At 47.2% G+C, this 16,811-nt stretch overlaps 1 protein-coding gene across 5 annotated transcripts in view; it reads left to right on the top strand.

Annotated features, from left to right (window-relative positions):
* NF1 (neurofibromin 1) overlaps nt 1-16,811 on the top strand; it is a 365,186-nt gene that overhangs the window by 109,609 nt on the left and 238,766 nt on the right. For all 5 annotated transcript variants that reach the window (XM_077311869.1, XM_077311867.1, XM_077311868.1 and 2 more), the window contains exons 15-16: nt 1,855-1,934; nt 11,655-11,778. In XM_077311869.1, the coding sequence (XP_077167984.1) occupies nt 1,855-1,934; nt 11,655-11,778 (204 nt within the window). The remainder of the gene's footprint in view (nt 1-1,854; nt 1,935-11,654; nt 11,779-16,811) is intronic.

Below are 16,811 nucleotides of genomic sequence, written 5' to 3'. Positions count from 1 at the left end.
TGGCGGAGCCTTAATGGCCAGCCACGGTTTGCTGCTACGAGCAGGGAAGGATCCAGGCTCATCAGCAGAACACCTCCTGGGCATGTCAGGGCTGCAGGTTCAATTCAGGTGTCTAGCTATGGGCAGTGTTAAAGTCCTCAGCCTGAGACCCTCAGAGAGCTCTTGCCAGTTAGACTAAGCTGTGGGCTAGCTTTTTGGCTTTCATTGCAAAACTTTGTACACCAGCAAATGTTTCATTCAGAAAACTGATTGGTAATTTCCCTGCAAACCAGGGCCTGTTGCGCACATGGTGGGTAGCACCCTTTCAATGCACTTTAGAGGTAGAAATTCTTGTTTTGCACAAAGCGTGTGGAAGGCACCTAGGTTTCCAGACTCCAGTTTACTCCTTGTTTGAATCCTGGTTTGCCACCAAAGTGGAATTATCATTAGATCCCTGTATGCAAGCTTCCCATTTGCTCACCTGCAAACTGCCATCATATGTGACTCCTGTCTGCAGGGTTTATAGGCGAAGAACCAGCCATCCAGATGTGCTCCTAACGTCTTGCTATAGTGCTGAAATGGTTGCCAGCCTCTTCAGGACTTAAAACCTGTGAGAGTTTGCGTCATCTTATAAGAAAGAGAAGCAGCTTGTTTTGATTTGGGTCTGAATTAAGTCTTGTTTGAATGAGCTCTGTAATTCTGTATGTTTCCCTAAGTGGTTTCTGTGGTCCTCTTCTTGCATTTGGTGCAGGGAAAATAACCCAGCCTCGATTGGGGAACAGGCCGATTCTTTACCCATGCTGCAAGTGGCCAAAAACACGACTAGAGAAACCTTAACTGGGGCCTCTTTCATCTGAATGTCTCCCAGTTCCCAGCTCTGTCCTTGGGGGTGGGCTTCACAGTCTTGCCATGACCTGTGCAGAATGCAGCACTTACTCTTGGCAGCCTCCAGGCTCCAAAGCATGCTGCCTGCATGTGGGCTGGCTGATTTCTCCCAGGTGCTTCCCAGGCATGTAGGGGCTCCTTGGAGCCTCTCTCCCCAGTGAAGCTTCCAGCAGGGAGGGGAGAAAGTTCCCCTTCTATCCTCCTTTGGCTGTGCTAGTTGTTCTTCCCTGGCCTGTGGTCCAGCCAGCTTCACGTAGGCTTGTGTCTGAGGCAGAATCCTGTGCAATGTTGACCTCCTGGCCTTTTCTGAACTGCTTCGGTGGCTGAGCTGCTCCCTTCTGGCAGGTGGAGCTACATCTGGTGCATGGGGGTCGGCCTAGCAATTTGGAACTTCCTTCCTGAGTAACTTTGAACTTCCCCAGGGCCCCTGTTGACACCTCCTGGGGGGATTCAAGGAGTGGGGCTGAAGGACGTCAGAGGAGGTATGCCAGAAGACACTTCTGCATAGAGATAGCACTGCGGTAGCTGGTGGTTAAAATGTCTGATCTGGCTGGTCTGGGTTCACATCCCCCCTCTGCATGGGACAGAGACACTCTGGCTTAATGGCTTTGGGACAGTCCCATGCTCCCGGCTGATCTTCTTCCTCACAGGGATGCTGTGAATATAAAATGAAAGGGGGAGGAGGATGTTGTAACCTGCAGCCTGCATGACTATCCACAGGGATGTTATTATTTGTACAGGCAGGAATTCTGTAATATTTGGAGTGGCCCACATAAGCCCAGTTTGCCAGAGCCCATCTTTTGCTACCACCATCTCTTGCTCCTGCTCCACAGCGTGGTGTATGGCCACTTTTATTCTCAGTCTCAAATACACGACAAGGACCTTTCTATTCCATGGCCTAAAGTTTTGCATATTTCTTTTGTTACGTATTCAAGAACATTGCACCTTAACTCTTGTTTGGTGAAGAAGTTTCTCTGTTTGTGTGTCCAGGCCTTGCTTGTGCTTCATCAGTTAGACAGCATTGACTTGTGGAATCCAGATGCCCCTATAGAGACATTTTGGGAGATCAGGTAAGCACCTGTTTTTGGCTTGGTAACCCTGGTTTTCCTGAATGTGACATGGCTAAAAGATACACCTTTATATTAACTCCAATGCAGAATTGAACTGGATATTCTAGTAAACAGAGCAATTCCTTATGTTTGAAGATACCCTAGTTAGAGGGACAGCTGAATTGGAGGATTGAGACAGTCCAGTCCAGTGAACTATTAGTCTTATTTGAGTCACTTATAGCCTCAACATTTGGTTTGTGGCTAGCCAGCTCTGTCTTACCTATGATGGAGCTACCAAACTAAACAGGATCTATGATGGAGCTACCAAAATAAACAGGATCAGTAGTTACTACTAAAATAGTTGTTCTAAAATCACAAATTGTGGCTCTCCATACATCAGAATCTGAGGATGCCTTAACAATATAAAGCACAGAAAGTTGGACTGATACCAGAAAATGTTTCGAAAAATGGCTCATTGGCATATGTTGATAGATCCTATGAGAACAGATCTGTATTGTTGTTGTTAGGTGCGAAGTCGTGTCCGACCCATCGCGAACCTATGGACAATGATCCTCCAGGCCTTCCTGTCCTCTACCATTCCCCGGAGTCCATTTAAGGTTCCACTGACTGCTTCAGTGACTCCATCCAGCCACCTCATTCTCTGTCACCCCCTTCTTCTTTTGCCCTCGATCGCTCCCAGCATTAGGTTCTTCTCCAGGGAGTCCTTCCTTCTCATGAGGTGGCCAAAGTATTTGAGTTTCATCTTCAGGATCTGGCCTTCTAAGGAGCAGGCAGGGCTGATCTCCTCTAGGACTGACTGGTTTGTTCGCCTTGCAGTCCAAGGGACTCGCAAGAGTCTTCTCCAGCACCAGAGTTCAAAGGCCTCAATTTTTTGATGCTCGGCCTTCCTTATGGTCCAACTTGACTAAACGCACTTTTGTTGGCAGGGTGATGTCTCTGCTTTTTACGATGCTGTCTAGATTTGCCATAGCTTTCCTCCCCAGGAGCAAGCGTCTTTTAATTTCTTTGCTGCAATCCCCATCTGCAGTGATCTTGGAGCCCAGGAAAATAAAATCTGTCACTATCTCAATTTCTTCCCCCATCTATTTGCCAGGCATTGAGAGGGCCGGATGCCATGATCTTTGTTTTCTTGATGTTGAGTTTCAAGCCAACTTTTGCACTCTCCTCCTTCACCCGCATCAACAGGCTCTTTATTTCCTCTTCACTTTCTGCCATTAGAGTGGTATCATCTGCATATCTAAGGTTGTTGATATTTCTCCCTGCAATCTTGATCCCAATTTGTGACTTCTCTAATGATGTGCCTTTCTCATGATGTGCTCCGCATACAAGTTAAATAGGCAAGGCGACAGTATATAGCTTTGCCGAACTCCTTTCTCAATTTTGAACCAATCAGTGATTCCATGTTCAGTTCTCACTGTTGCTTCTTGACCTGCATATAAATTTCTCAAGAGACAAATAAGATGCTGTGGTATTCCCATCTCTTTAAGAACTTGCCACAATTTGTTGTGCTCCACACAATCAAAGGCTTTAGCATAGTCAATGAAGCAGAAGTAGATGTTCTTCTGGAACTCCCTAGCTTTCTCTATGATCCAGCGTATGTTGGCAATTTGATCTCTAGTTCCTCTGCCTCTTTGAAATCCTGCCTGTACTTCTGGAAGTTCTCGGTCCACATATTGCTGGATCCTACCTTGTAGGATCTTGAGCATAACTTTGCTAGCATGAGAAATGAGTACAATGGTGCGGTAGTTTGAACATTCTTTGGCATTGCCCTTCTTTGGGATTGGAATGTAAACTGACCTTTTCCAATCCTGTGGCCATTGTTGAGTTTTCCAAATTTGCTGGCATATTGAGTGTAGCACTTTTACTGCATCGTCCTTTAAGATTTTGAATAGTTCAACTGGAATGTTGTCACCACCATTAGCTTTATTGTTGCTCAGACTTCCTAAGGCCCATTTGACTTCACATTCCAGGATGTCTGGCTCCAGGTCAGTAACTACCCCACTGTGGTCATCAGGGATGTTAAGCTTGCTCTTGTATAGATCTTCTGTATAATTTTGCCACCTTTGTTTAATCTCTTCTGCTTCTGTGAGGTCCCTACCATTTTGGTCCCTTATCATACCCACCTTTTCATGAAACGTTCTCTTCATATCTCCAATTTTCTTGAAAAGATCTCTGGTCCTCCCCATTCTATTGTTTTCTTCTATTTGTTTGCACTGTTCATTTAAGAAGGCATTCTTATCTCTTCTAGCTTTTTCTGGAATTCTGCATTCAATTTGATGTATCTTTCTCTTTCTCCCTTGCCTTTCACTTAGCTATTCCTTAAATTCCTTAACATTCCTTAAATTCCTTAAAACTATTTGTCACCTCTACTGTATATTTGTCGGGGATATGATTTAGTTCATACCTGAGTGGCCTAGTGCTTTTCCCTACTTTCTTCAATTTAAGCCTAAATTTTGCAACAAGAAGCTGATGATCTGAACCACAATCAGCTCCTGGTCTTGTTTTTATTGACTGTATAGAACTCCATCTTTGGCTGCAGAGCACATAGTCAATCTGATTTCTGTGTTGACCGTCTGGTGATGTCGATGTGTAGAGTCGTCTCTTGGGTTGTTGGAAAAGAGTGTTTGCTATGACCATTGTATTCTCTTGACAAAATTCTACCAACCTGTGCCCTGCTTCATTTTGTACTCCAAGGCCAAACTTGCCTGTTATCCCGGTTATCTTTTGGCTTCCTACTTTAGCATTCCAATCCCCCATGATGATAAGCACATCATTTTTTGCGTTGCTTCTAGAAGGTGTTGTAGGGCTTCATAGAACTGATCAACTTCATCCTCTTCAGCAGCAGTGGTTGGGGCATAGACCTGGATTACTGTGATGTTGAATGGTTTGCCTTGGATTCGAACTGAGATCATTCTGTCATTTTGTGGATTGTATTCCAAGACTGCTTTTCCTACTCTCTTATTGATTATGAAGGCTACTCCATTTCTTCTGCGAGATTCTTGTCCACAGTAGTATACCTGATGGTCATCTGCATTAAATTCACCCATTCCTGTCCATTTTAGTTCACTGATTCCTAAAATGTCGATGTTCAGTCTTGTCATTTCTTGTTTAACCATGTCCAGCTTGCCTTGATTCATGGATCTGATGTTCCAGGTTCCTATGGGAAAAAAGTCTTTACAGCATCGGACTGTCTTTTCGCCACCAGTTACTTCCACAGCTGAGCGTCCTTCCGGCTTTGGCCCAGTCGCTTCATTCATTCTGGCGCTACTCGTACTAGCCGTCTGCTCATCCCCAGTAGCATATTGGACACCTTCCGACCTGAGGGGCTCATCTTCCGCCGTCATATCGTTTTGCCTTTTGGAATTGTCCATTGGGTTTTCATGGCAAAGATACTGGAGTGGTTTGCCATTTCCTTCTCCAGTGGATCACCTTTTGTCAGAGCTCTCAGCTATGACCTGTCCGTCTTGGGTGGCCCTGCACGGCATAGCTCATAGCTTCACTGAACTATGCAAGCCCCCTTGCCACGACAAGGCAGCGATCCTTGAAGGGGGATCTGTATTATAAGTAGTAGTTATTGATTAGTTACATAATATATATATATTTAAAAAGCATCATATAGTGGACTTTAAACATTATAACTGCAGTTGCATTACTCATATCGAAAGCAGCGTTTAATTATTGGTTATGCCCAAGGGCCTCTGAAGCAACAGCCGGTTGCCTGAAGCAACAAGAAGAAGAAGAAGAAGAAGAAGAATTGGTTCTTATAAGATGCTTTTCCCTACCCGAAGGAGGCTCAAAGCAGCTTGCATTCACCTTCCCTTTCCTCTCCCCACAACAGACACCCTGTGGGGTGGGTGAGGCTGAGAGAGCCCTGATATTCTTGCTCGGTCAGAACAGTTTTATCAGTGCCGTGGTGAGCCCAAGGTCACCCAGCTGGCTGCATGTGGAGGAGTGCAGAATTGAACCTGGAATGCCAGATTAGAAGTCCGCACTCCTAACCACTACACCAAACTGGCTCTCAAGGCATTGATGGTTCCAGATTCGTGATTTATTGGAGAGAGTCTCATCATTTGGACATCCCTGTCCTGCACAGCTGCCATGTATGTACAATGACCGGTCTTGCACAATGCAGTGTAGGCCCCAGGATCTTGAAGGTCCATCTTTGAATGCCCACTCGGCTGTGGAAGTTTGCTGTCACAGACTGCAGGTTGGTCTGGCTGACCATAGGAGACGCCCTCATAGAGAACTGCTCCAGACACAGGTGGTGCAAAGAAATCGATTGTCAGGGTTCGAGGGGTCCGCTCCTCTTCTTTGCTCTGCCACGGTGTCGGCAGACGGGAAGGCAGGTCGGAATAGCCCTTGAGGCAGATAGTCGACGTCTCAGAATGGAGTCCACCGGGAAACCCGGGCTGAAACTCCCGGGCTCGTGATAGTTTCTTGCACTATCCTGAACCCCACCTCCTCACTGGCGCCGACCTCTCCCATTAAGTAGCTTTCCTCCCTTGCGTCCCCCGCCCACCGAACCCTTAAAGGAGAAGCTCCGGCGTCTTGCGTCCGTCGTTTCAATCTTGGGCGGCTCCTTGCCCGGCCAAGACCGCTCCTCACTCCTCTCCGGTCCTCCAAGTGTAAACACTGTTCCTCGTTGGGGATTCCCCCCGCCGAGAACTCCCCTAGACCCAGCTCTGCAGGGTTGGATAAAGGTCCAGGTGGTACGCCTCTTGTTGGTGAGTCCCCGGGTAGGAGCGGCGAAGTCGGAGAAACCCCGACATCGATATTCATGGAAGGATTCCATGAGGCAAACAAAGCAAGACAGGACTTGGCAGGAACAGAAGCATTGACAGGGACAAGCACAGGCGGTCCCCTTGGAGGGGGGTTATTTTAAGTGGGAGAAGCTGTTCTCATAGGGAAGGCTTTTGATCTAAAAGGTGCGCATTCAGGAGATAGTCAGTCTGCTCTCTCTGCCATTCCTGACAGTAAATTCCCAACCCCCTACTGTATGAACCAAGGAGGGCAATAGATAAGGGAGAATAGTTTGCACGGGATGGGAGGCAGGCAGGGATGGTACAGAAAATAAACAGGAATGTGGGGTTAGGGATGGGTGAAAGCCCATTGAACCCCAGAGCCAACACTCCCGAGGGAATTGGGAGGTCGATTATGACACTTGCTGTGGGTGACCCTAGGCCAATCACACACTCTCAGCCTAACCTACCTCACAAGGTTGTTGTGAGGATAAAACGGGAGAGAAGAGTGATATAAGGCACACTAGCGAGAATTGTGGGTAGAAGTGAAGTGAACAAATATAATTTCCAATTGATGAGTGAAATCACTTGCTACGTTTTACAGTATTGCCTTCTGCCCCTCCCTTCTAGATCCCTGGAAATCATTTATCCCATGGATTTTTAAGAGCAACAAAGATTTATTCAAGGCGTGAGCCTTCAAGTGCCAGCACTCTTCCTCAGACTAAGCACTGACGATCATGACAGTGGGAATAGATAAGCAAAAGTTAATCCTGTTAAATTAGTAAACTGTGTCACACATCCAAATACAGCCATATGTTAATTATTTGGCAAAACAGCCAAATACGAGTTAAATACAATACAATACAAACGTTTAATGGCATCCAGAATATAAACCAGCATACCTTGCTGGCTGGGTATTTTAGTTACAAAAAGGCTTATTGTAGATCATTTAGGTGGGAATCTCTATCTGTGGGATTGGAGCAGATGCGGTTGTTCAAATTGGGCGACCAGTGGATAGGAGGCCCCTTGAGGGAGATTATCAACCTCTCCTTATCATCTGGGGAGTTCCCAAGGGGCTCAAGGAAGCAGTGGTACGCCTTTACTGAAAAAGCCATCGTTGGACCCGAGGGACCCCGCCAGCTACCGCCCAATCTCACATCTTGTGTTTCTGGGGAAGGTAGTAGAGCGGGCTGTGGCGGATCAACTCCTAGTATTCTTGGAGGAAACTTAGGCCCTTGACCCATACCAGTCTGGCTTCCGTCCTGGCCATGGGGTCAAGACTGCGCTGGTTGCCCTGACAGATGATATCCGGTGCCTGCTGGATCAGGGCGGTTCCGCCATCCTCGTACTTTTAGATCTCTCAGCCGCATTGATGTTGACCATGAGCTATTGGCACACCGCCTTGCCGGAGCCGGAATAAGGGGGACTGCGCTCCAATGGCTACTCTCCTTTCTCTGGAACCGGATGCAGAGGGTTGCTGTGGGGGAGGATTTGTCAGACCCTTGTGAGCTCCCTTGTGGGGTTCCACAGGAGGCCATACTCTCCCCTACAGTTTTTGACATCTATAGGTGCCCTCTAGCCCAGTTGGTCTGGAGCTATGGGTTGGGCTGTCACCAATGTGCGGATTACACCCAGCTGTGCTTCCTAATGGACGGCTGGCTGGACTCCCCCCCGGATACATTTGCCAGTTGTTTTGAAGCAGTGGTTGGATGGCGCCTGAAACTCAACCCCTCCAAGACGGGGGTCCTGTGACTGGGCAGAAGAGGACAGGACCAGGAAGTGTGTCTCCCATTCCTGGACGGTGTGCAATTAACACCTGTACCAGTTGTCAGGAATTTGGGGGTGACATTTGATGCCTCCCTTCCTATGGAGGCTCAGGTCACTAAGTAGCTCGGACAGCTTTTTTCCATCTTCGCCAAGCATGGCTACTAGCGCTCTACCTGTCCTCGGAACACTTGGCCACAGTGATCCATGCAACGGTTGCTTCCAGATTAGATTTCTGTAACTCGCTCTACCCTTGTCTTTGATTTGGAAATTACAGCTGGTGCAAAATGCGGCTGCCTTGGTCCTCGCTAGGACACCTCTGAGGGCCCATATTCAGCTGGTGCTGCGCCATCTGCACTGGTTACCAGTCTGTTTCCGAGCTAAGTTCAAGGCCTTTAAGGCCATATGTGGCTTGAGTCCCACTTACCCATGGGACCGCTTGTTTGCTTATGCCCCCCACAGAGCACTTTGCTCTGCAGGTATGAATCTGCTGGTTGTCCTGGGCCTACGGGATGTTTGCCTGGCCTCAAACCAAGCCAGGGCCTTTTCGGTCCTGGTCCCTACCTGGTGGAATGAGCTCCCAGAAGAGCTGAAGGCCCTGCCAGAGTTGCCAGCTTTCCAAGGAGCCTGCAAGATGAAGCTCTTCCGCTAGGCGTCTGGTTGCAGCCAGGGCAGTCTCCCAGTAGTCCAACTGAGGATCCCCTCCAATACCAATACCAGATTAGATCTGCTTCACTCTCACTGAAAGTCTTCTCACCCACCAGGCTGAACAAGGGAATGGGATCAGAGTTGTGACCACTGCTGCCTTTGTGATGTAATTTTATGCTGGGAAGATTTTATTGGGGGTTTTACTGTGTTTTGATGCTTTTTGGTGTAGTGGTTAGGAGTGGTAGTGGTAGTGTAGTGGTTAAGAGCCAGTTTGGTGTAGTGGTTAGGAGTGTGGACTTCTAACCTGCATGCCAGGTTCGATTCTGCGCTCCCCCACATGCAACCAGCCGGGTGACCTTGGGCTCGCCACGGCACTGATAAAACTGTTCTTCAGGTAGGGAAAAGCGGCATATAAGAACCACCTCTTCTTCTTCTTCTTCTTCTTCTTCTTCTTCTTCTTCTTCTTCTTCTTCTTCTTCTTCTTCTTCTTCTCTGATGTAAACCGCCGCAAGCCCATTTGGGGAGCAACGGTCTATAAATCAAATAGTAAATAAATAAATATAACAGGTGGTAGCTAGAGACCTTTTTGGAACTAAAGTACCCAGCCAGTGAGGTCAAGGAACAGATTAACAAAGCCAGAAGGATACCAAGAGAAAACCTGATAGAAGACAGACCCAAAAGAGAAAACAGCACATGGACACTGGTACTAGAGCTTGCAACAAACCCAGATGCCAACTTTGCTCCCACATACACTCCAGTGCCACAATTTCTGGACCTAACATCATCAACTACACCATCAAAGGCTTATACACTTGTTCATCTTCCAACATTGTATATGCCATCAAGTGCCAACAATGCCCCTCTGTTCTCTACATAGGGCAAACAGGTCAAACCCCCCCCCCCCCCGCCAAAGGATCAATGGACACAGGTCTGACATCAAAACTCACAAAACTGAAAAAACTGTAGGGGAACACATCAACCTTCCAGGACATTCCAGGACCTGAAAATAGCTGTTTTATTGCAACGGAACTTCAAGAACAGAATAGAAATGGATATTGCAGAAATTACAGCACTCAAAGCAATGACATATCCTGGACTCAACAAGGACATAGGTTTTTTAGCTCACTATGCATGCTAACCTTGTTTATCTCATGTATCCACATTCCTCACAATTTATTTTAATTGGGACTATGTGACTGTTAGTAATATATAATGTAATTTTGAATTTAGCTCTCTGATCCCAGGACAAGATAGCTGCCAGCTCAGCCTCTACTTGTAGTAATGTTTCTGTCATGGCCCAGTCACCAGAGGGTGCCTCTGCACCAGTGCCAGAGCCTGTTCTGCCAGATCCCTCGGAGATGAGGAGCTGGGGCAAAGCAGCAAGATGCTGGTTAAAGTGGCAAGTCCCGAGAGGGACACACAACCAGGTCCCAGCCAGGCAGTCATCATGGCCTCTGGGCCAGCAGCACCTCAGCCTGCAGCAACACCCCTTCGCAGCCCAGACTCATCTCCAGAGTGCAGCAGGGAATGCAGATGAACGGCGTTGACAGCACGCCGTCAAAGTGCTCAGCTTAGAGCAAGGGAGGAAGCTAGATGGGGCCCAGGTGGGGCTGATTCGGACGGAGACTGAGTACCAGGTGCAACCACTTAGCCTGTCAGCTCAGTCTGCATTTAAGCACAGCAAAAGTGCTTCTCAATGTGGGTGGAACTTTTGCAAAAGACCTTGACCCGGTTCCGGTTCACCTATGCCTCAGCGAAGCTCTGCCTGACTGATTCCCGACTTTGACGACCCCTGATAGACTGACTACGAATAGGTATTGTGGACTTGATTTATTCCTGAACGGTGTGATTAACGACTCCCTCTTCGGTTCTCCTTTGAACGTGGGCTGACAAGGCTTCGGATAAGACCCGGACCGGACTTTTGACTACTCTCTGGTATCTAATCTGAACTTGGGTGACTCGGCAAGCGTGCATTCCTCTGGACTAACCCTGCGTGTGCCCGGCTAGGGCAGCACAGTTGCACACTCGTATGGAGACAGATGGGGCCAGCAGCAAATGGTGGAGTGAAAGCCATTGATCACTAACATACAGTTTTATTTCTCCTATGGTTTTGTGAACTACAACTGAAAACAAGGGGACTGATTGGCTGTTTTAGCAAAGAATTATATGGCTGTATTTGGGTGCTTTTGCTTATATATTCCCACTATCATGATGGTCAGTTCATAGTCTGAGGAAGAGTGCTTGCGCTCGAAAGCTCATGCCCTGAATAAATCTTTCTTGGGCCCAAAAGTGCCACTCGATATTGTTTTGTTGTGCTGCTTCAGACCAACACAGCTACCGACTTGAATCTACTCATGGGTTTTGTTATACATGGATCTTGGGCATTGTTTCTACTGCTACAAAGGGATATTGATCATATTAGACAGGGTTAATCCCTTGTAGGGCTGGAGCATTTGTACAGATCCCATCGTTGCTTTGAAATTAATTCTCTGTTTAAGATACTGTAATTTGATGTTCTCGTAGAGACTAGAATAATAGACCTTTGATTTCTAACCTTCTGTTCCCGCAGTTCCCAAATGCTGTTTTGTATTTGCAAGAGACTCACAACCAACCAGATTCTCAGCAGCACGGAAATTCTGAAGTGGTTGCGGGAGATCCTGATCTGCAGGAACAAATTTCTTCTGAAAAACAAGGTGAGTGAATGCTTTTGACCCACCCCTCCTTTCTCTTGTTATAGTGGATGGGTCTCAAGGATGATGAAATTCGACTGTATGCCGCCATTCTTTAACGTTCTTGCTTGGTAAAGGTGATAAAACCATAAAATGGCTTACTGTTTTTCTTGAGCCTGTAGCCATGGCCCTTTGCTCGCCAGGAAAAGTTGACTCCTCTCTCAGGAACTATTCACTCTCCCTGCAGTTGCTTTGTATGTTAGGATAGACCCACTATTTTCCCATAGAATCCCACAGAGAGCAGTCCTCTCCCCTCTCTTATTTAACAACTTCATGCACCCTCTTGCTCAGCTGGTGTGGAGGTTTGGGCAGGGCTGCCACCAATACGTGGATGACATCCAGTTCTTCCTCCTCATGGATGGCCGCCCTGACTCTCCCCCAGAAGCTTTAGGCAGATGTTTGGAAGTGGTGACAAAGTGGATCAAGCAGAGTCGTCTGAAGCGCAACCCTGAAAAGACAGAGGTCATGTGGCCGGGTAGGTGGGGACCAAGCGAGGAAGTGTGCTTGCCCAACCTGGATGGGGTGTGACTAGTAGTAGCCCATTCTGCCAGAAACCTCGGTGTGATCCTCAACGCTTCCCTCTCTATGGAGGTGCAAGTCAAAGAGTAGCACAGCAGGCCTTCTACCACCTATGCTAAGCCAAACTACTAGCACCCTATTTAGCCCCAGAACACCTAGCCACAGTGATCTAAGTCAGTGGTCCCCAACCTTTTTATCACCGGGGACCACTCAACGCTTGACAATTTTACTGAGGCCCGGTGGAGGGGGGTAGTTTACTCCTCTACTCTCAACCACTGCCCTAACACTCTCTGATCGCTATGGTAATGTTTAAACATCCCTTCAGAATAAGATACAGACACGCCACAACAATGAACCTAAGGAACATTTTATTCTCATGGAAATTTTAACTCATGACAATGACAAATCAGTGGGAACCCTGAGCTTGTTTCTCTGCAACGAGATAGTCCCATTTGGGAGTGATGGGAGACAATGACACCCAAAGTGTGTTGTAAAGGGCTAGGGGGGATGAAGTAAAGGGCCCACCTCCAATTAGTCGACGGACGACATGTGGCCCATGTCCCACAGGTTGGGGATTGCTAATCTAAATGACCTCTAGACTGGAATTTTGCAACTCGCTCTATGCAGGCCTACCCTTATCTTTGATCTGGAAACTATAATTGGTTCAGAATGCAGCAGCCAGGATCCTCACAAATACACCATTGAGATCCCACATCCAGCTGGTACTTCAACAGCTCCACTGACTCCCAATTTAATTCCAGATTAGGCGTATGGTTTTGGTAGTTACCTTCAAGGCCATGTGCAGTCTGGGCTCAGTGTACCTGAGAGACCGTCTCTCTGCCCATACCCCCAAAAGATCATTTCGCTCCACCACTGCCAAGTGGCTAGTAATCTCTAGCCCCAAAGAAGTATGTCAGACCTCAACAAGGGCCAGAGCCTTCTCTGTACTGGCTCCCACCAGGTGGAATGAGCTCCCGGAAGAGATCAGGGCTAGGCTTGTGCGATTTGGCCGCCGAAGCGGCCGTTCTCTCCGGGCTCAGCCGCACCGTGGGGGGGGGGGAGGGTGGCATGGGTGGTGGCGCGACAGCGGGCGCAACCATGCAGACGCGGAACTCTGCTGGCTGCGCCCGGAGGAAATGGCTGCTTTGGCAGCCAAATTGCACAAGCCTAATCAGGGCCCTGGTTGAACTCCCAGAATTCCACTGGGCCTGCAAAAAGCATGCAGAAAAATTCCACAGGGCCACCAGGCGTTTTACTGAGGTTAATCTGACCTAAAGACATCCAGTGATCCTCCTCAGGTCAGACCCTCCATAATCTGCATGGTTCTGACCTCCCTAACGGTTCTGTTAAAGTTATTCCGTTAAAAATGATCAATGAGTTAATTGTGTTAATCTGTTAAACCTATATTGTTAGAATTTCTATTGATATGTTGTGTTGTGACTGTTATTTAATGTATGATGTTCTATGTATCCCACAACATTCCATTTAAACCACCCTGGGCCGTATGGGAAGGTGGCATAAAAATCTATTAAATAAATAAATAAATGGGGGCTACTTAAAGTTTAATAATGCACAGACTTGTATGTATTGCAGGAGCAGGATTGTGGCTTCCATTCTGCCCATGGGAGGGGGGTCGTTGTCTCCCTAGGCTCACCAGTCTCCATGCAGGAGGTACAACATTTGTTCAGGCCTTAGACATGAAGTTCGATAAGCTGGTGTAAAACTGGGGAAATGACAGTGCTCTTGGACTGCATATGCATGCATGGCCCGAGGACACAGTAGAGATATCCTTTTAGAGTTCCATCTTTCTAGGCAACCCCCCTGTTAATACAATACAAGCAGCACAGAGGTTAATTTCTTATGCTGATCATCAAACATGAATGCTGCTCTACTCTGACCTTTGTCATGGAAGCAAGGAAGGACAACAACCACAGCCACCTTTATTGGCATAAAAATAAATCAGAATACAATCAATTAGTTCTTGAGTTCACGCAGCTTAATTGCCATTTGTAAGAATTTAGCCACTTTACCAATTGTATCTGGATCCTGATTGGAGAGAAGGAACTGTACCTTGCATTTATCTGAGTAGCCAATACATTTAACTAAGAGTAAGTCTAGAACATGGAGGGGAGAGCTCAGACAACTTGGAGCAAGTGGAGAGAGCTGCTGGGAAATTCTGCTGCTGACTAGGTGAAGCTATTGTGGTTCTGAGTGAGGTGATTACTGGGTGATTGCTGGGAGGATTAAAAAGGGCTGTTCCTCGCCAGAGGCGAGAACCTTTGGTGCGAGCCGAAGGGCGAGAGACAAAGAGCTATTGGCCTGCAACTCTTAGCCTAGGGTTCTTGGCCTAGCAATTAGAATCAGTATATTATATTTCCCTAGTAGCTGCACTGCCTAGAAATTACAATGGACCTCCAGGACACTCAACCCATCATCTGCAGTGAGTGTGACATGATTGCCATCCTCCCTGAAGACAAGATGGACTACATCTGCTCCAAGTGTCAGCTGGTAAGACTCTTGGAGGAAAAGATTAGGGGCTTAGAAGAGAGGATTATTACTCTGACCCAAATTAAGAAAGGGGAGGAATTCATAGACCAGAGCTGTGCAACTCGGAATAAAGAAGATACAACCAGTCCTGAAGAGGATAAGGGGATTGACCTCATTACGGAACCACTTCAGACAGTTAGGGAAAAGACTCGATGGCGTAGAACAAGACGGTTCTTGGGGCCTTTGGAGCTCCACAATAGATTTCAGGCCCTTGCAGAGGAGGTGCAAGTGTCAACGAGGGAAGAGGTACCAAAACAAGATATAAGACAAAGTGAAGAGGCCACGGGGATAGAAGATAATGGAGATGAGAAGAAAAAAAAAGGAGAGTACTGGTAATAGGAGACTCCCTACTAAGAGGAATGGATCATCATGTGGCTGGGCCCGACCCGCTAACCCTAGAGTTGTGTTGCTTGCCAGGGGTGAAAATTAAAGACATTTCAGAATGGCTGCCCAAACTCCTCAAATCTACGGATCGCTACCCAATTGTGATGCTCCATGTGGGAATGAATGACATGTCCGTGAATACCATCTCACTCCTATTAAAACGACTATCAAGATCTAGGGAGGAAGCTCAAGCAAATGGGGGCACAAGTGGTATTCTCTTCAATCTTGCCTGTCAAGGGAAGAGGAATGTGTCGGGAGAGGAAGATAATGGAGGTGAATCAGTGGCTGTGTAGTTCTGGGACCATGGGATAGGCTTTCTTGAGGAAGGCTTACTAGCACCTGATGGACTGCACTTGTCGAAGTTGGGGAAGAATGTGTTTGGCAGGAACCTGGGGAGATTCATCAGGAGAGCTTTAAACTAAAGCCACAAGGGGAAGGAGACATTCAACATAGGGAGTGTAAGGAAGGAGACTGATCGGGGGCAGCCCAACCAGCAAGGCCAGCGCATAGGAAATCAAAAGTAAAAGGATTCAGATGCCTTTATACTAACGCCCAAAGCATGGGCAATAAGAATGAAGAGCTCGAACTTCTCATGCTGATGGAAAGGTATGATCTAGTAGGCATCACAGAAACTTGGTGGAATGATTCTCATGACTGGAATGTAATGGTGGATGGATATGAACTGTTCAGAAAAAACAGAATAGATCGAAGAGGTGGAGGAGTGGCACTGTATGTGAGGAAAGTGTTTACCTGTCAGGAAATTCTAGTGAATGAGAGTATATCTACAGTGGAAAGCATCTGGGTGAAAATAAGTGAGGGGAAAACAAACAGTGTGGTGGTTGGTGTCTGCTACCGACCGCCTGACCAACGAGAGGATGTGGATGCTGCCCTTTGTGAGCAGCTTGAGAAAATATCCAAGCGGCAGGACCTTATCATCATGTGTGACTTCAATTTCCCAGATGTGTGCTGGGAAACAAACTCTGCGAAGTGTCCTCAGTCATGCAACTTTCTGACCTGCCTGGCTGACAATTTCATTTATCAAATGGTAGAGGAACCCACAAGAGGTTAAGCCATACTGGACTTAATACTGATCAACAGGCAAGAGTTGGTGGATGAGGTGAAGGAGGTAGGGACCCTAGGGGGAAGTGACCTTGTCCTCATAGAATTCCTTTTGAGATGGGGAGGCAAGGAAGCTTGTAGCCAGACACGGATGTTAGATTTTCGTAGGGCAAACTTTAATAAACTCAGAGAAATGATGAGTGTTATACCATGGACGAGAATGCTGGATGGGAAGGGAGCATGTGAAGGGTGGGCGCTACTCAAACAAGAGCTATTGCATGCTCAATCAATGTCTATCCCAGAAAGAGGAAAACACTGCAGGAGCTCAAAGAAGCCTATCTGGATGAACCCAGAACTTCAAAAGGAACTAAGAAAGAAAAGGAAAATGTTCAGGAAATAGAGGGAAGGGCAGAGCTCTAAAGAAGAGTACCTACAGGTTACTAGGCACTGTAGATCAATCGTCAGAAAGGCCGAAGCTGAGAGTGAAC

Source organism: Paroedura picta, chromosome 15 (genome assembly GCF_049243985.1).
Source record: "Paroedura picta isolate Pp20150507F chromosome 15, Ppicta_v3.0, whole genome shotgun sequence".
NCBI classification, from domain to species: Eukaryota; Metazoa; Chordata; class Lepidosauria; order Squamata; family Gekkonidae; genus Paroedura; species Paroedura picta.
The sequence above is the reverse complement of the archived record's forward strand: the minus strand, read 5'-3'. Positions and strand labels throughout refer to the sequence as shown.